Source organism: Rhinichthys klamathensis, unplaced genomic scaffold, assembly GCF_029890125.1.
Source record: "Rhinichthys klamathensis goyatoka isolate OS25496 unplaced genomic scaffold, OSU_Roscu_1.1 h1tg001060l_1, whole genome shotgun sequence".
Lineage (NCBI taxonomy): Eukaryota > Metazoa > Chordata > Actinopteri > Cypriniformes > Leuciscidae > Rhinichthys > Rhinichthys klamathensis.
In genome coordinates this window covers 59,561-79,894 of record NW_026607325.1, presented here as the reverse complement: position 1 = coordinate 79,894, position 20,334 = coordinate 59,561, and the positions used below count along the sequence as shown (strand labels likewise).

The 20,334-nt window shown below is 41.4% G+C and overlaps 1 protein-coding gene across 1 annotated transcript in view; it reads right to left on the bottom strand.

Annotated features, from left to right (window-relative positions):
* Nucleotides 1-20,334, bottom strand: part of LOC130079445 (rho guanine nucleotide exchange factor 26-like) — a 68,847-nt gene that overhangs the window by 8,164 nt on the left and 40,349 nt on the right. Inside the window, exons 6-7 of the mRNA XM_056244716.1 lie at nt 13,462-13,616; nt 1,735-1,944 (exon numbers count right to left, since the gene is read on the bottom strand). Coding sequence (XP_056100691.1) covers nt 1,735-1,944; nt 13,462-13,616 — 365 coding nt within the window. The remainder of the gene's footprint in view (nt 1-1,734; nt 1,945-13,461; nt 13,617-20,334) is intronic.

The window sequence follows — 20,334 nt, the reverse complement described above, 5'->3', positions numbered from 1 at the left end:
GACTTTAAATGATCATGAGCTTTGCTCACCCCGCCTCTCTGTTCTGTGCAAACACCATTTGTAACACAATAACACAATAACCATAACGCGTTGTTCAGTATAAACATGGGATTATGAATTATATTGAGAACGTCATACATAGAAAACATGCTGTAATGTACCCTGAGTGTAAACCTTAGACGCATTCATTGTGAAGCGTGCAGCTAGCGATTTGCAAAGATTAATATATTAATATAAAGTTTAATAAAACGTTACACTCACTTCCGTTCTTCTGGAGATTCAGCAGGAACACGAATATCTGGTACCGATCCTTTTTTCATGAGCAGCTTCTTAGCAAATCCAGCTTTATACTGATCCTCGTTTATAAAGCAGTCTGGTGTGTGAAATGATTCGCGCAAACATGAAAGCATTGACGTTGCTCGTGGGGAATATTCCCTTCGAAAACAAACTCAGCCACTGCGTCTTAAGCGGTTCGGATTTAGGAACATTAAAATGACTGCTGTGTTCGTTATTACACCCAAGAACAGAACACCACAATCGCTTAGACGCCATTCTGCTCATAGACAGTGCTCCAGCATATCAACAATGACCGCGCCTGTCCGCGCGGACTATGATTGACAGCTCCCTCACGAGCGAGGGCGAGTCTGTGTTGAAACGCTCCTGTCAATCAACAATCGTGGGAGGGGCTTCCGACCGTGTGACGTCACACGGTCGAACGGCTTGATTTGAGGCAGGGGAAAACATATAAGGAGATTAAAACAAAAACACTGGATGGATTTTGATCATTTTATGATGGTTGTGTACAGGCACTGCCAACACACATTTCAGTACAATCAACTTGTAAAAGTGCATGTACCATTATATGACCCCTTTAATATGTAAGTGTGTTGATGTAAGCACAAGCAAACTAAATGCACCATGAAAGGAAGCAAAGGGAGAAAGGGAAATTATATGATAAAGTCAGGGTTCCCACATAAAATCTGTTTTTCTATTTCTGTCTAATTTTCAAAATATGCTATTGGTCAGTATATGTGACCCTTGACTTGGGAACGGCAGATCATAAGTGAGTAATAAAAGGAAGGGATCTCAATTTGAACCAGAAATTACTAAAATACATCTTTGCCAGGATCTATGAATAAATCTATGACTGGGTTTGGACAATACTTGATTTTAAGACAAAACAATGAATGATGCAATCTGAAGCTGAATTGAATATGAATTGCATCGTTATTTCTAGAAGTCATGGATGATGCAGTTATAACGAAGCTCTGCTGAACAAATTGCCCATTATCAGCTCTAGAAATCATACAGCAGGAGTAAAAAACTCAACTCTGCAAGGCTGTGGCCCTCCAGGAATTTAGTTCCAAACCTGTTCCAACACACATACCTGTAGTTTTCAAATAAGCCTGAAGGACTTGATGAGCTGGATCAGGTGCGTTTAATTAGAGTTGAGGCTAAAGCTAAACTCTGGAGGGCTATGGCCCTCCAGGAACTGAGTTTTTCACACATGTCATACAGTGTTGTGCTCTCTTATTTTTCAGTAAACTGAAACTGAACACAGGGATATAAATATAAGGAACAAACAAAGGGAACTAGATGAACACAGGTGAACAGAATCTAATCAATGATTAACCATAGTAACAAAATAGAGTCAATGAGTAACCAAGAGAACTAATTATGAACACAGGCAAACAGAGCAGACTGAATTGAATGAATTATTATGCAAATACTTACAGTAGCTCCAACCCTAAGATCATGGTCACATTGTCTCCAGAGTAGTTGCTGCGGAAACTGATCTGGAACAGGTGGCTGGCCACGTTCTGTCGTGACGTCAGCATTCCTGCAGTGCCACGTACTGGAGAGAGATTCAGGTCTTCTGCCTGACAAGACCCCACCCAGATCTGATCCCTCAGTGCGTAGTCTATAACTGTATAGCTCTCCTCGCTGAGGGAAGAGAAACAGAGAGAGTCAGAGATTAATATTAAAGAAATATTTAAGGTTAAATCACTTGGGTCTCAGATATACATTTTCGGTGGAACACCACCAAGTCCATCACACACAAACAATTGTATTTTTCACATTTGTATTGAATACATTAAGTAATCATTCACAGTGCAGGGAGGAGAAAGTACTTGTAGATCTTTCTTTAGACGCAGAACTTCCACCAGATGTTTACTGTAGCTGCTTATAAGACTTTTGACCAGTTTTAGACCATCCCTCAGCTCAAATCTGTTTCAGTTTATCTATATTTCTGGGTTGTCTTGTTTGCACAACACTCTTTAGGTTATGTCACAGAATATCAATTGGCTTCAGGTCAGGACACTTCTTTTGTTGAATCACCCAACCTCTTTTAAGCTTGAAGTCTGAACATCTGTCCTGACAGTCTCATGCAAAAATGTCTTGATAGTCTCTTGAATTCATTGTTCCTTCAGTGATTCACACGTGTCCTTATGCCACCATGAGACACATCAATATTTTTCCTTTGTCCACAGTGGTTTCCTATGTGTTGTCCTTCCCTATGTGTTGTGTTTTTCTGATAGTGGGCACAGGGAGAATAGATTTGCAATCCCTGCGTCTCGAGGAGAACAAATTTGTCAGTGTGTGCCTTTATTTAACAGACAGGTCTTCAGTGAAACCCACACTTACAATCTCATCTTCTTAATTGACTCCATTTATCTTCTGGAGAAGTCTTAACACAGAGGTTTACTTCATTTGTCCAGTCTGCCTTGCTAATAATCACTCATTGTTTTCAAGAAAACTTTTGTGTTATTACATTTTGTGTGTTATTATGTCAGATTGTGTCCATCTTGTCTATATTTGTGACTTAGATAAAGATCGGACCACATTTTATGAGTAATCAATGCAGAAATCAAGACATTTTCAAAGGGTTCACAAATGTATTCTTGTGACTGTACGTCTAGCTTTAGTTCAATAATAAACAAACTACAGCTAGTTCAAAACGCAGCAGCTCGAGTTCTTACCAGAACCAGGAAATATGACCATATTAGCCCGGTTCTGTCAACACTGCATTGGCTCCCTATTAAACATCGTATAAATTTAAAAATATTGTTGATTACTTACAAAGCACTAAATGGTTTAGCTCCGCAGTACTTGAGCGAGCTCTTAACGCATTATAGTCCTTCACGTCTATTGCGATCTCAAAATTCCGGCCAGTTGATAATACCTAGAATATCAAAATCGACTGCTGGCGGTAGATCCTTTTCCTATTTAGCACCAAAACTTTGGAACAGTCTTCCTACCATTGTCCGGGAAGCAGACACACTCTGTCAGTTTAAAGCTAGACTAAAAACACATCTCTTTGACCTAGCATACACATAATACATTATAGACTTCGGTACTTTCCTGTTATCCGGACCCCACCATATACCATGGGCGGGGTTAGGGGTAGGCCATCGTCCCTGATTGGTCTTAACCCCAGTGACGGGTAGCTTTAGGGGCGGGGTTAGGGGTAGGCCATCGTCCCTGATTGGTCTACCCCAGTGACGGGTAGGTTTAGGGGCGGGGTTAGGGGTAGGCCATCGTGGGGTCCGGATAACAGGAAAGTACCGAGACTTCTATAATTCAATGTTAGGCTGCATAGATTAAGTCAGCCGGAACTGGGAACACTTCCCTTAAATCCAGATGTACTCGTTACATCATAAGAAGAATGGCATCTATGCTAACTTTAGTGTCTTTGTTTATCCCGAGGTTTTCCCGCAGCCTGCCGGATCCAGGCCGTATCCAGATCTGACGAAGGAGCTTCGCCTGGACCCGATGACAATGCAGTGCTGAAGTGTCAACTATCCTCTTTCTCCCTATGGAGGATACCTTTCCCACTCTACAGATAAAGCATTGTTGAAAATCCGGTTCGCGTACCCCGAAATGATCAAATAAAACAAAATTCTTTATCTAATGTATAGGCAAGACAAGTAGTTTGTTTAGGCATGGTTTGTAGGGAAATTACAAACCTGCGCACATATATTCAAACGAATATAACTATAGAATCAATTCTTAATGCGCATGTGAACGCCATCAGGTCACAGGTTCGCGTTTAAAGTCTGTTTAGAGAGAACGCCGTCGTCTTAGTGGCACCTAATTTGATAACAAATGATAATTTTGCTGGAAGAGAATCAATCAAAACTAACTTTAGCTGGAAATAACATTATTCAAAAATCGCTATAAAGCCAAAACAATCTCTGTTACCGTAAATTGTATGTTTATCTCTGTAAAGCTGCTTTGAAACAATCTACATTGTTAAAAGCGCTATATAAATGAAGATGACTTGACGTTACTTGACTTTAGTTGCCTGTCTAACACTTTCCTGCCATCTGGAAGTAATTGGAAGGTTTAGGCAGGTCAAATGGCCCCTCGCTGCAGAGACGTGAGGCTCTCGATCTCTGCTGAGGCCCATCAACAGCAGCTAACTGTACACCAATAACATTACACATGTGCAGCAGTGCTGTATCTTTTTACCAGGGACCACTGGCCTACTGTTATATGTACATGACTTCAGGGAGAAGCTGTGGGTTTAAAGTGCAGGTCATCAGCTATCCATCAAACCTTGCTCCAAAACATCAATCAAAACCAGAATGCAATCTGCAGTATGGAAAAGGGGATAGACTGATAAAGAGGAACACTGGAGGAGTGATAAAGAGGTGGAGGCGTAATGTAGACCTTAACGGGTGAATCTCATGAAATGTTAAGACATGTCCCAGTCAAATTTCACCCCAAAATCAAAAGAAACAAATAACATATTTTGGACAGAAATTTCTAACTCTATCCCGAGTAAGCTATCTGCGTGCAAAATAATAATAATAATAATAATAATAATAATAAATGTAAGAAGTATAAGTACAGTACACTTTAGTATTTGTTGTACTGAATTTTATGCAGATTTTAATAATAATAAAAGCATTTTGTCTTGACAGGATGGATCAATAATTATAGTAATGAAAATGTGATGCTTTTTCTTGCATTTTAGTAATAATAATTTTTCCTGAAGGAATAGTTCACACAAAAATGAAAATTCTGTTCTCATTTCCTCACCCTCATGTTATTCCAAACCTGTTTGACTTTCTTTCTGCTGTGTAACATAAAAGAAGATATTTTTGTATGTCTCAGTTTGTTTATTTATTTATTTTTGTCCATACAAAGGTAGTCAACATTAACAAAGAGGGTGAGTAAATTACATATTGAGGAAACATATACAATACAATATATATTTGTCTACTTTAAATTTGTAGAAGATGTCCTGTCACTTGTCACACATCTGTACAATATATTAAACAAAACAGTATTTCTGTCTATAGTCAATATGCTAAAATGTTTTTCTATGATTTAAATTATTAAAAGTTTCTGACAATGACTGCTGACTGTTTTAATTAGAATATTTATGTGTAAACAAGTGCTATTCATAAAAGCATTGAAATGCTAGTGGTGTGGAATAAGTCAGCATGTCTTCAGCCAGATAATTAGCTGTGTTTGTATAGAGATAATTGAATAAGTGGAGTCAGATCCTCCTGTTCAGTTCCTGAAAATCCTCTGGACTCTGTCCGACACAATCACAATGCCATTTACATTCCACTGGCAGAAGACGACAGATCCTACAGACAGAGTGGGACCAGGACCATCACACATAATCGGAAGTCTGGAAGAAACACGGTAACTCAGGTGATCATGAAAGAGTCTGAGCAACAGAGAGAGAGAGAGAACAAATGAGCTATTAGGAAGCTGAATCTTCAAAAGGAAAGCAGTCCAAATGATGTGATGCTCTAAATCATTTATAACACTGAAAATTACTGATTTAGTAAAAATAAAATAAAAAATCATCATCAATAAAATAGTCACCAAACCGACATCGATAAAAACTAGTGTTGGCAAAAGCCGACTGTTGTGTTTTTGCTCAACTTTTTTGAGCCATAGGCCTACATCTAAATCAGTAGATGATTTGATGGATCATTTTAATTCACAAATGTTAGACATTATGGATAATATAGCACCTTTCAAACTTAAGAAAGTCAGTAAAAAACAGAAAGCCCCATGGAAGCTTAATTCAACAGTTAAGCTCTTGAAGAGAGAATGTAGGAAGACAGAAAGACAGTGGCGAAAAACCAAACTCCCAGTACATTACAATATATATAAGGAAAAGCTTAAAATTTTTAATACTGAAACTGGTAAAGCTAGACAGTTGTTCTTTTCTAACATTATCAATCAAAACATAAATAATGCTCGAGTTCTTTTTTCCACAGTGGAAAAACTGACAATTCCCCCACAAAAACTGCCACCTGAATTCATCTCGACCATAAAATGCAATGAGTTTGCGTTATTTTTTAAATCTAAAATTGATCAAATTAGACTGAATATAATAAATCAAAAGCATTTCACTATGCAACCAGAACAAATAACTACAGGAACATTAAACAGGATGGCTAACTTTAGTTTGATTGATACTGAAACACTTAATAAAACAGTACAAAGCCTCACCTCTTCCACTTGTACACTAGATATTTTACCCACCACTTTTTTTAAAATCTGTTTTTCATATTCTAGCACCAGAACTGCTTAACATAAATTCATCCTTACAAATGGGCACATTTCCTAAATCCCTAAAGACTGCTGTTATAAAACCACTTCTCAAAAAGAATAACTTAGACACATCTATATTAAGCAACTATAGGCCGATTTCAAACCTACCGTTCATTGGCAAAATCATTGAAAAAATAGTTTTTAATCAATTGACATCTTTTTTAACACTTAACAATTGCCTTGACAATTTTCAGTCAGGTTTCCGGACCCACCATAGCACAGAAACAGTTCTTGCTAAAGTCACAAGTGACATCCGGTTAAATATAGATGCAGGCAAGGCATCCATTTTAGTATTATTAGATCTTAGTGCAGCTTTCGACACTGTTGACCATTATATATTGCTTCATCGATTGGAACATTGGGTTGGTTTCAATGGTGTTGTGATCAGCTGGCTAAAATCGTATCTTAGTGATAGGAGTTTTATTGTTAAAATTGGAAATTGTTCCTCAACACTAACATCTCTGTCCTGTGGAGTTCCCCAGGGCTCAATTTTGGGTCCTTTATTATTCAATCTTTACATGCTACCACTTGGTAAACTCATAGAGAAAAATTCAATCTCCTACCACAGTTATGCTGATGACACACAAATTTATTTACCTCTAATGCCTAATGACTATACCCCCATTGGAACTCTCTGTCAGTGCATTGAAGAAATAGATACTTGGATGTCACAGAACTTTCTCCAGCTTAATAAAAATAAAACTGAGGTTATCGTCTTTGGAAGAAATGAGGAAAAATTTAAAATCTCTACCCTGCTCGAAAAAAAAGGGCTTAATAGCAAAGGAAGTGGTAAGAAACCTTGGTGTCTTAATAGATAATAATCTAAAATTTGATAGTCACATAAAAACAATCACAAAATCAGCATATTTTCATCTTAAGAATATTAATAAACTTAAAAAATGTATGTCTAAGGAGGATCTTGAAAAGATCATACATGCTTTTATTTCTAGTAGGATTGATTATTGTAATGTGCTTTTAACAGGACTCCCCAAAAAGACTTTAAAACCTCTCCAAATGGTACAGAATAGTGCAGCCAGGATCCTTACAAAAACTAAAAGAATAGATCATATAACTCCAATTTTAAAGTCCTTACACTGGCTCCCAATTAGATACAGGATTAATTTTAAGGCACTTTTATTAGTTTTTAAGTCAATAAAGGGGATGGGACCTAAATACCTTCATGATATGTTTCAACAGCATACTCAACCAAGACCCCTTAGATCACAGCATAAACAGCTTCTACTAAAACCTATTGTTAGAACAAAACAAGGGAAAGCTGCTTTTAAATACTTCGGCGTCCATCTCTGGAACCAGCTTCCAGAAAACATTAAAAATGCTCCAACTATTACAATATTTAAAAATAGATTAAAGACCAAGCTTTTTTCAGATGCTTTTTGTAGTTAATGCGTAATGAATGCATGTGTGTATGTGTATATATATGTATATGTATGTATATGTATGTATGTTCATTATTGAATATTTTTGTGTATTAATCTTTTTAATGTCTTTGCTGGTGTTTTATATATGAAGAGTTCAGATGCAAAAGCCTCTAAATGCCATCTGAAATTTTCTTCTAAAATTAACATTTTTATCAAGCTCGTATATTTAAGTTCAATAATTTCACTTAAATGGCAAGAAAAATTACCCATTTATTGTCATTTAAGTGAAATTACTGAATTTAAATATACGAGCTTGATAAAAATTATCATTTTAGAAGAAAATTTCAGATGGCATTTAGAGGCTTTTGCATCTGAACTCTTCATGTATAGAATTTGATTTATTTATACTATATTGTGTGAAGCGCATTGTATTGCTGCTATGTATGAAATGCGCTATACAAATAAAATTGCCTTGCCTTGTGTTGCCTCACATCACCTGCGTCTGGACCAGAAAGTTGCGCTTGAACCTACCACTACTGCAAAAGCTACAGCCAACAGCCAACTAGCATGTATTATCTACACCTGGGTGAGAAGAAACAACTCTACATACCAGCAGGTGGCAGTAGTCAGCATAAAAGCCGCTAGCGGGGGTCTGACTTGTGCCAAAGATGTGGAACAAAAACAAGGCTGACAGATGCTCAACGGCAGCTCTTACAGCTTGGTGTGTTACAACCTTATTTGTAAAAGTTGGGCTAGGCGATATGAAGATATGTATCGTGCCGACGATACAAAGTGTGTGTGTAACGTAAAAGATATTGCTATATCGTGTAGAGTATTTAAATATATCCACACAGCACAGGACTACATGCATAAATGAAAAAAGTGCTTGATGTTAATATAAAGCTATAGGCCCCAAGAAGCTGTGGATTAAAGTGATTGTAGAACAGATTAGAGGCATTGTAAAAAATGGCCTTTGGCTGTTCTAAAATCTCTGTAAACAGTGGCTTTATGGGGGTTAATGCTTTTATAAAATGGTTACTACATATCCAAGCAAGATTTCATGAAATTAACGCACAGCATAAAAAATGCTATAATTTATTGATAAATAACAATTTTTCTGCCAAGCAATGTATTTCTTCAGCAATATTAAGCAGCAATGTTAAAGTTACCATGCAACACACAACACTCCGATGCAGTAATGCTGATGTAATAAGGTCACAGGAGTATGAGTATTTTACAACAGCTTTGGACATGGCTCAGCCAATAATAATCAAGGACCAAAACTACCCATTTTATAAAGCGTTATTAAGTCCTGACTCGTCCTGCCTGACACACACCTGAAGCATGCATACAGAAAGCTGCCTCTCTCAGACAACATGCAATCCTGAATTCAGTTCTCTTTCTTGGCTTATTGTGCTTGAACAACCAGTTACACAGAATACCATTAAAATGCCCATCTTGGCAAGTATCCACTTAAGCACGGTCAACTTCTAAGTGAACGTAAACAGTTTGATAACTTACTCCTGTCTATATTCTTAATGTTAATCCAACAAAAAAACAAAACAAAAAAAAATCACTTACTGGTATTGACTGAATAAGAATCAGTGTATTTAATTCCTTCAGTGAAGACTGTGCATTGTTTTATTTCACATTTGATTATTCAATATATAGTATTTCTTACCTTAAATCTACTGTTAAAGGAACACGCCGACTTTTTGGGTCTTTAGCTTATTCACCGTATACCCCAGAGTTAGATAAATCATACATACCCTTTTCATCTCCGTGCGTGGGCGGAGTTATGAGCCCCGTGGTGCTTTTCAAGTGTTGCACTAATCACTTCGCCCAAGTAGCAGTGCTTCGCCTTCTGAGAATATAGTTCCCAGTATGTATATGGTTAAAAGCTGGCTGTGTCTCATATGAACTTGTTATTTGTACAAACTGTGACTATACAAATCACAACATATAAATAGGAAAATGTTGGCTTTATTTTGTCACTTATTGGGAGCAGTGTGCTAGCTGGAGCCATTTACTTCCAGTCTTTGTGCTAAGCTAGGCTAGCGGTGGGTGCGTCAGACAGAGTTACAGCACGCACGGAGATGAAAAGGGTATGTATGGACTAGGGATGCAAATTATCGATTAATTCATTAATCGTTAGTTGATCGACCTTATCGATCGATTAACGATTAACTGACAAGCGGCTATTTTCCTGAGAATGTAAATTTCTCACGGTATCAATAGTGTCTTTAACATAAAAAGCTAAATATTGCTTATATACTGAATAAAAATGCATGTTATATTGCTCAATTGATGTTTTATTATAACAGTTGGGATACGGTACAGATAATGGCATTTATGTAGTTTAACAAAATAAATTATGCACAGAAAATTAAAATACATAAAAAATAATTGTGCACTGGCTCACCTGTTGCATGTGAAACATTTGCAGCAGCACTTATAACCCCCCTTGGTCTGAGAAAGGTAAAATTACTAGACCTGGAAACTTCAAATATAGAACTGAACACAACTTAAATCATCCCTGAGGAAGGTGACAGTAAAATTAGAGGGCAGTAAAATTAGAGAGTTTCCCATACGTTATTTGTGGCGGCCCGCCACAATATCAACGCTGATCGCCACACATTGATTTTCTATATATTTTTTTTTTACTAAGCCTATTTAAAATCGTATTTGGTTGCAGCACTACCTCTCGCGCTCTCACTCACCCGTACCTCTCGCATGCTCTCTCTCCCTCGTGGAACACCGCTACACAAATCTGTCCAACACAGCGCTGTTAATGTTAGAGACCCAGGCACCCAGCTTTAAAAAAAGTTATTAGCCAGCATGCAAGGAGCCTAGGTAATAAGGAGAGCTAAGTTATTGTTAGAATACAGCTGGATTTTCGATGTTAGCACGCTGTATATAGCTGGTAGTCCACTCCGTTTTGACCGCCTCATGTTTGGTTTCTTTTTTGCCGCCTCAAGTTTGTGTCGGCTCTCTCGCGTGAGAATCTCGTGTCACGTTCGCAATGTTCAATTAGCCGACAATTAATTTAATTTAATCGAGTAAATTCTTGTCGACAATTAATCGATAATCGATTAACCGTTTACATCCCTAGTATGGACTTATCTAACTCTGGGGGATACGGTGAATAAGCTAAAGTCCCAAAAAGTCGGCGTGTTCCTTTAAATAGACCTACTGTCCTTGAAAAAATTAAAGCACTGTTTTTGTCATTTGTATTTACTGTATTTGTTATAGTTAAATAAGATTTCGATCATATCGCCCCCACAATTAGGAGAGATGTCCTGATATGTACACACAAATGTACAACAATCCTTTTTGCCCAGGCCTGGCCATCTGTCAGAGACATCAACAACATCTACCTCTCTCAGTTCTGGCAACAAGGGGCACCTGGACTGGCACTAGTCAACTTTTAACCAGCTTTCCCATCAGCAAACTGAGTGCTGGACAAACTACTGTGTTCTCTTGACATATCGTATTATAATTTCATATTACAGCATCCAGCAGGGAATTTCTATCAGTTGAGCAATCTGATGTTCTTACTGTTGTAATGACATCCTCTCCAGCAGCCAAGGGATGTTCCAGCTCCAGGACAAAACATTCACACACTTTCATTTAAACATACACAAAGGCCTCTGTGCTGGTATGAAGAGATATGGTAATATCTATTAATATCTAAAATACTATTACCGGTAATATTGGTAATTACAAATTCCCGGTAATATTGGTAATTACAAATTTGAGAGATGGATTATGTAGTCGTCGTATAATACTGAACCTTTTTGTTAAACTTCTTGTACACTCACACTTTGATAAACATGCCTAACAACAGTGTACTGAACATGGTGTCCTTTTCTATTGTCTATAAAACTAAAAAAATATATATTATTATGCAAAAAAGGATAAGCAAAATGAAACAAACACTTCAGCCCATATACTGTATGTGTGCGTGAGAAATAGATTCATAAAGGAAGAAAGGAGATAACAGAAAAATAACCAGCTGCATTTAAGTTATAGTTACATAACCAGAGAAAATGAGTGAAAACAGTTGAACAGAGAGAAAGAGAGAGAGGAAATGAAAAGAGGGATGAAGTGGAGAGAGCATGATGGCGTGCACGGGTTTGTTTTGCTTCAGATTTGAGCGAGTAGTGTGACTCAGGCTCCCCTCACATATTGTACAGACCGCGTACTAGAATAAACATCACACAATGATTGAAAAAAAAAGCTTTTCTTTTTCCTTTTTATTCATTTTTCAGTTGAATCCCAGACGCAGATTTTGGGGGCCGTACTCGCTGGAGTAGAAATGAAAACCATCTCATTTTCCTGGAGGCCGTCCCCTTGTCATAGTGTGCAGAATGTTCCCAAAAATTGACCAGAACAACAACAACAACAAAAAAGCGTTGCTAACTGCATAACACGCTGACAAACTGGCACTGTGCAGAGACTGTACAAACGGGCCAATAAGACATGTGACACAAACACACTATTTTTAATCAATGCATTGCTACAAAACAAATGTTTATTTTGCAAGCCTCAAAGGTGAAATGTTCTAAATGTGTCATTTCAAGCTAAACAATTTTAGAAGAAAAACTGACCACAAAACAGAGTGTCCTAACCAGGCTCAAAATCATTCAAGCGATAAGTTATCATCTTATCATGTTAATATGAGTTTTTGTCCTACTGGACACCACCGTCAACAGTGTTACATGATGAAGATAATGTTTGTTAATGTTTCTATTTTAGTTGCTTTGTGCGAGGTAGAACAAAACACAATGTTTGTCTAGGACAATTACCAAAAAGTTTGAAAATGAGTCACAGTGGCAGAATAAATATATTTAAACAAGAATGAGAATCAAGGGAAACAGCATATCACATTCTGGAATGCACACAAAAAAACAGGATAAGCAACAAGCAAAATCTGGAGCACTGTGAGTTGTGCGTGTCATCTGCAGTGGTCACAAGGTCTTACTTCAGTCAAATGAAATGAAGACTCAAGGGTTTAGTCTTATTTTTATTAGACTTATTAACCTGATAGGACAGCAATATTTTATGTATAATAATATTCTAATATTGATGTTGAGCACTGGCCAACTCGAAAATCCCACTCCATATTGTTGTATAATACACATGAAAGATGATCATAGGTACCGTCTGGAGGGTAGTGCAGATGCTTTGACGTTGAGTGACAATTTTCATTACCTGTTTATTTTAATACAAAATTCTGCCCTCTCAATTGCTTTATTTCCTAACAACAGTTTTTGAGTTCTGTCATTTCCTTATGGAATAAGTGGTAAAGCTAACTTTGTCCTATCTCTGCAACAGGATCCACCCATTCATACAAGCTGTACCTTCATATCCGCCCACTTTAGCCAAATCATTTCCTGTTTTCTATAGTATCCTCCAGGGCACAATAACAGCAGGGGAAAAACAGAGGCACATTTGGACACTGTTTGAGAGATATAATTTGTGGTCTCCAGCTCACCTTTTCTTTCGTGTGACAATGAGAACATCATTGAAGAGGAAGAAATAGACCTGCTGGCGAGATGTCCTCTTGGAAAAGATCCCATTTTCCTCTACGAAAGCCGTTAGCTCACCACGCTTCACCATCCAGCGGGAGGACGACACCAGTGGGAATGGCTGCAGAGAGAATGTGGGAAACGAGAAAGTGTGAGCCAAACAGAATCGTTAATGTTTTTAATGCAAGACAGATGACATGAAGAAATTCAACAAGGCCTCATCTTTCTCCAAATTACATATATTAAGAGCAGTGAATAAAATAGTTAGATAGGGATGTGGCATTTGACTCCTAAACAATAAAATAATAAATCAGCCAGCTTTAAAAAAAGATTGTCTCAAGACCCCAGAGATCAGTTCCGTTGCTTCAGTTATGCTCTTTTTAGGAGATTTCAAGCCAAGAATAGTGTAAAAAATCCATTCCTATTTGTTTTTCCAATTTAACTAATAAAAAAAATCGTTTTTATTATCAATCATTGCTGCCACTTCCAGGGACAAAGTACCCAAGCACTCGAAAAGACACTGGGTCTCATTCACTAATAATAATACGAACAGTAGAACTCACAAAAAGAACATAAAATGCCTAATTGCAAACATATGCACACAAATTTGTTCTTTTAACCTCATTCTAATGCTAATGAATTTGAAGCATTCTAAATGAGAATTTAGAGAGTTAATTTCTCTAAATGTGTGACCTTTTGCAGAGCCTTTCGTCACTGTTGTGAACTTTTTCTTCTAAAGTGTAGGAAACTCAGAAGCGAAGCCCAGGAGACTTGGTTGTATCTTCAGCAGGATTATTTATTGAGAACACGAGCTGTAGGTAGCTGCAGTCATTGAGTCTAGTCTAAGGGAATCTTAAATTGTAGTTTATATACATTTAAACTGGGTGGAATTAATTACATAGTGGTGGCATGTAAATGAAGTACAGGAGTCAGCCCATTTCCCCAGTCCTGATCTCGTCAGCATAACAGTCTCATTCACATATCTTGATGATAATCCAATCAGCCTAACTATTCAACGACTGAGCCAGGGGCTCCCAGAGCCATTAAAGACAAAGAGTCTCAGTAATCTGATTCATTTAACTTACAATCGAGAGAACAGGACTGGCAGGACTCTCATGCTTAACAGGTGATATCATCATCATCATAACCTTAAAATGTAAAACACAATGTACATAACTTTCTCAGTTTATATACTATTGTATTGGAACCTAAATTAAACATTTAATAAATTGGTAATACAACACTCTCAGCAAATATACAACACTCTGACATACGACACCTAAGAGAATGCGAAGAAAGATGCTCATGGTATACCAAGTCTACTATCTAAGTTCAAACACAATGAACACTTTTTAAAGTCAGCATGAAATGTAAGTTGCAATCATGTGTTTTCCTATTTATTGTGACATATATTAACACCCGTGTTGAGGAAAGTTACTTTTAAAAGTGCATTACAAAATGCATATGATATTGCGTTACTTTGTATGAAAAGTTACATTACTTTTGCGTTACTTTTTCTCACCGTTTCTTTTTTCTGTTGAACACAAAAGAAGATATTTTAATGAATGTTGGTAACCAGACATGGAACCAGACACGGTTTCCTACTATGGAAGACAATGGCTACCATCAATTGTTTGATTACTGACATTCATTAAAATATCTTCTTTTGTGTTCAACAGAAAAAATAAACTTATACAGGTTTGGAACAACTTGAGGGTGAGTAAATGATGACCGAATTTTCATTTGTGGGTAAACCATCCCTTTAATAAAGTGATGGAGTACATGGAGTATATGTGTAATTTATTATATTTAATTATTGCAGGTTTGTGTAATATTCTGAGTTTCCATTTCACTGTTTTCATTCATTTTTAGGAATACTGAATGTGTTTTTGTGCAAGTGAGATGAGTAAATGCAAGCTTAGAGTGTACTCACACTAGGCACTGTTGCCATGAACCGGGCCCGAGTACGATTGTCCCCCCTCCCCACTCCCCCTCTGGCCTGCACTCACATAGGGTTTCAGCATTCGTGCCGGAGCACGCTTACGTCATTATTATTTCCTTTTCTTCTGCAGAGCTGCCCGATTTACGGAGTGCATCCCGTACCCTTAAATACTGTGCCCGCAGTTTTTTTATACCTTGTCTCTACACTGCTCGGTAGTTCTTTGATATCCATGACGAAGAAGATAGTCACGGATTTTTCTAAATATATCTGAGTTTTTATGCGTTTTGTCCAGCTGTTCTTGTATGCTCTTGTATGCTCTCATCTGCCCAAATTTCCAACAAGCATTGCACCTCTGCCGTAGACCAAAGCGACCCTTTCCCCACCATGTTGGTTTTGGAGCGTCGCAAAACCATGACGTCACGCGTCCTGTTCCGTGCTCCAGCACGGTTAGCGCTCACACTGCATGCGAACCGCGCCCGAGTCCAACTGAACCGTGCTCTGGCCCACCTCTTCCAAGCGGGCCAGGGCCGGCTAATCGAGCCACGCCCGGGCACGGTTCGGAGCACTCACACTAGTCAAACGAACCGTGCTTTGGTGGTCAAACGCACTCGGGCACGGTTCAAACTGGCTAGTGTGAGTACACCCTTACATTTAGACTAGAACTACAATAGCCATCATGTTTACACAGCGCACACAACACCTAGTGACACACAAGTAAAAAAATAATGTGCATTGATAAACTGCAAAATTCCATAAAAACAAGAACTGTTCATTTTGATCTCATGGTAACTTTAAACAGAACCAGATTACTTGTACAAATGCGTATGTGCAGTTTTTCACAGAAGAACCTTGCAGCTCAAGCTATACCACTCTTCTCTCTATTTGTCTCTCTCTCTCTCTGTTTGTGAAAACACTTGTGCGCACACATTACACAATTAATGAATGAGACCCACTGACTGTTGCCTATGGAAGCCTGGTAATTGTAAGATATAGTTTCAAATATGAAATACAATCACAATGTGAGACAAAGTTACACTGTGAGATTGCAAAGAACTTTTTATTTATTTATTTGGGTGGGGACACAAGCTAATTAATTTAATTGATTAATTTAGTCGTCCCTACACTTGGACATTACTATACAATTTTATACTGAATATTTCAACTTACTGAGCACTATTTACATTGCAATCTAAAACCACCCTGTCACACCATGTAATTTCAGTTCAGCTGTATGTGTGTGCATGAACAGACTGGTGTGAGATCTACTGACCTCCTAACAACTGGACACAGCAAAGTCGTGATTGTGCTGAACCCTTTAGACATCTCCTTGTACCAAATGTGCCAGCAGAACGTTCCCACACTGCTCAAGCAGCAGGTTGTGAATACGGTTACATAAGTGAGTGTGTCTAATGCATCACTGTGTACGTGCAAAGCCAGTTTAAAAAGCACATGCATAATGTGTTTGGAAATAATTCACGATGAACACATGACGTGAAGACCCACAGCGAGGGAGCAGCATGTGTGTATGAGGTAAAAATGTATGAACAAGTTCCCTTTCGTTGTCACTCCGAGTTCCGTCGGATGACGACGAATGGGGTTTCGCTTAGAAAGCCAATCGACTTCGAGTACTACAAAACGAGCCAATGGCAAAGAAATGCCATGGGTCTGCGGAATTTGCAAAGCGTAACTCCGCCTCACCTCGTGGGTATTTAAGGAGAACGCTGGCAGCAAATAGGCATGTTTTCGCTTCGGAGCCAAGGTGATCCTTCGTTCCACAAGCCATTCCTGTACTGTCAGTTCTTCTGGTGTGACGGCGATCTCCGGCGAGCGCGCACTTCCTGCCTATCTGTCTGTGGTTTGACAGCGAGTGTGTTTCTCCCCGGGCGCTTCAACACAGTCAGAGTTTCTTTCCTCTCACAAAAGAGCTTGCACGCGGCACGTCTTTTTAAAGATGCCTCGCCCGTGCACTTCTGGTTGCGGTAGACTCGTTGCCGACTCTGATGGGCACGAGCGTTACATAGTGTGTTTGGGCATTGATCACGCTAGAGCAGCGCTCGTGGATGACTCATGTTCTCTCTGCGGGAACATGACCATCGCAGCACTACGATCGAGACTCAGTGATCTCGCAAGAGTGAGAGCCCCCTCATCCACATCCCGATCTACTGACTCTAGAAATAGAGCTAGTACTTCGGCTGGTGGCCAGGGTGATCTGAGGGTGACAGTTTGGAACAAAGCGCCGACTATCAGTCCGTGCCCAGCCGCACCTTCTCCATGTTGCAACCCGTGAGTGCTCAGGGGATTCCTGCGGGATCATCTTCGGGTGTCCCGCGGGTTTCCTTTGGCGCTCCAGAGGAGGACGCGATGTCTGTCGCGGCATCACAAGGTGGGTCTGAATCTTCTGGAAGTGAAGACTCATCACAGCTGCCACCTTCGGGTGTGAGCACAGTTGTGTCAGAGTCTGATCCGGAGATGACGGCCATGCTGTCTCGAGCCGCCGCGAGCATCGGGTTAGAGTGGACCCCTCCGCCCTGTCCCGAGCGCTCACGGCTGGATGATTGGTATTTGGGTCAGGCTGCGGACCCCCGTCCGCGTCAGGCCCCGATACCTTTCTTCCCGGACGTGCATGATGAGATCTCGAAGTCCTGGAAGACCCCCATGTCTTCCCGTGACCGCTCGATGATTTCATCCGCCTTTCCTCCCCTCGATGAGGCCGCTGCCCGTGGGTACACTGGGCTCCCCCCGGTTGAACGCTCTGTTGCGATGCAACTGTGTCCTCAGAGCGCTTCTTCTCGTGGTGAGCCTAAGCACCCATCCAAAGCCTGTAGGTACTCGTCTACGTTAGTGGCGAAGTCTTACAGAGCTGCGGGACAGGCAGCCACCTCTTTGCATGCCATGGCCATTCTGCAGGTCTACCAGGCCCAGATGCTCAGGGACATGCACGAGGGCAGGACAGACCCAGGGCTCTTCAATGAGCTGCGCGCCGCCACCGACCTTGCTCTCCGAGCGACGAAGGTGACCGCACGCTCCCTGGGTTTGGTGATGTCCACAGCCGTGGTCCAGGAGAGACACCTCTGGCTGAACCTTGCTGATATGAAGGATGCCGAGCGGTCCCGGCTGCTCGACACCCCCATATCACAAGACGGCCTTTTCGGCGGTGCAGTCGAGGATTTTGCCCAACAGTTCTCGACTGCTCAGAAACAGACTGAGGCTATTAAGCATATTCTGCCTCGACGGCCCGCTGCTGCCTCCACCCAGCCGACCGGGCAGAATACTCAGTCTGTTCGCCGCCGAGGGCGCCCTCCTACGGCTCCCGCCCCTCCCGCCCGGCCCAAGCAGCAGCCTTCACCTGGGCCCGGTCGCGGAGGAAGCCGTAAGAAGGCGCCCCAGCCCTCTCCAGCCCCGCCCCCCGCTAAACGCCGGGCCAAGCGGCGCTCCTGAGACGGGCTGCTCAGGGATGATGTGCACTTCTCAGGAGATGGTAGCAGGACCACTCCTTCCCCCGGTGGAGGGCCGGGGGAGAATCTTTTGTTCTCCACTCCCCGCTGCTCACCCTCGGGTGGGCAGCACCCTTATGTGGTTAAAGAAAGAAGTGACACATTCATCCCTGAGCACACAGAGTTCTCGGACGACACGGTGCGCCGCCCCCGGGCCGTGCACCCCTCGTCCTCCTCTGTCCCAGAGCCGGATGACAGTGCGCGCCGTCCCCGGACCGTGCCGCTCTCATCCTCCTCTGTCGCCAGACCCCTGGCAGAGCAGACCCCCGTGGAACGTTCGTCCTTCCCTGGTCTCCTCTGTCAGGACGCGGTCTATGGCTGTACCCCCACACCGGGCCGCTATGCTGTCCACGTCTGGGTCAGCCATACCGCCTCGCTGCCCCACCGACGGGAAGTCTGTGGTTCGCATGACCCCGCTGGTACAGTCCTTGGGAGCCTGGCTAGAGCTTCCCAACCTGTCCCGCTGGGTCGCACGAACGATCAGGCTCGGCTACGCGATTCAGTTCGCGCGGTCTCCTCCCCGCTTCAGGGGAGTCCGCTCCACTATGGTCGGTGGCAATGCCCCTATCATGAGAGCGGAGGTTGCCACCCTGCTGGCGAAGGGTGCGATCGAGACTGTCCCTCCAGCCGAAATGAGGACCGGCTTCTACAGCCCGTACTTCATTGTCCCGAAGAAAACCGGTGGGTTACGGCCAATCCTGGACCTGCGCGTTCTGAACCGCTCCCTTCACAGGCTGCCGTTCAAGATGCTCACCGCCAAACGCGTTTTCGAATGTGTGCGGCACCAGGATTGGTTTGCAGCGATCGACCTGAAGGACGCCTACTTTCATGTCTCCATTCTCCCTCGACACAGACCGTTCCTGCGGTTTGCTTTCGAGGGGCAGGCATATCAGTACGCAGTTCTCCCATTCGGGCTAGCCCTGTCTCCTCGCGTCTTCACGAAGGTCGTCGAGGCAGCCCTTGTTCCCCTCCGGGAACACGGGGTTCGCATTCTGAATTACCTCGACGCCTGGCTAATTCTAGCTCACTCTCGAGATCAGCTTTGCGAACACAGGGACTTGGTGCTCCGCCACGTAGCCCGTCTGGGCCTTCGGGTCAACTGGGAGAAGAGCAAACTTTGCCCCGTGCAGAGGATCTCTTTTCTCGGTATGGAGATCGACTCGGTCGCCATGTCCGCGCAGCTTACGAGCGAGCGCGCGCAGTCACTGCTGACTTGCCTGAGACAGTTCGAGGGCAAGAGTGCGGTTCCACTGAAACTTTTTCAGAGGCTCCTGGGGCATATGGCATCCGCAGCCGTGGCAACACCGCTCGGATTACTTCATATGAGACCGCTTCAGCTTTGGCTTCGCGACCGAGTCCCGAGGTGGGCATGGCAACGCGGCACTCTCCGAGTACCAGTTACT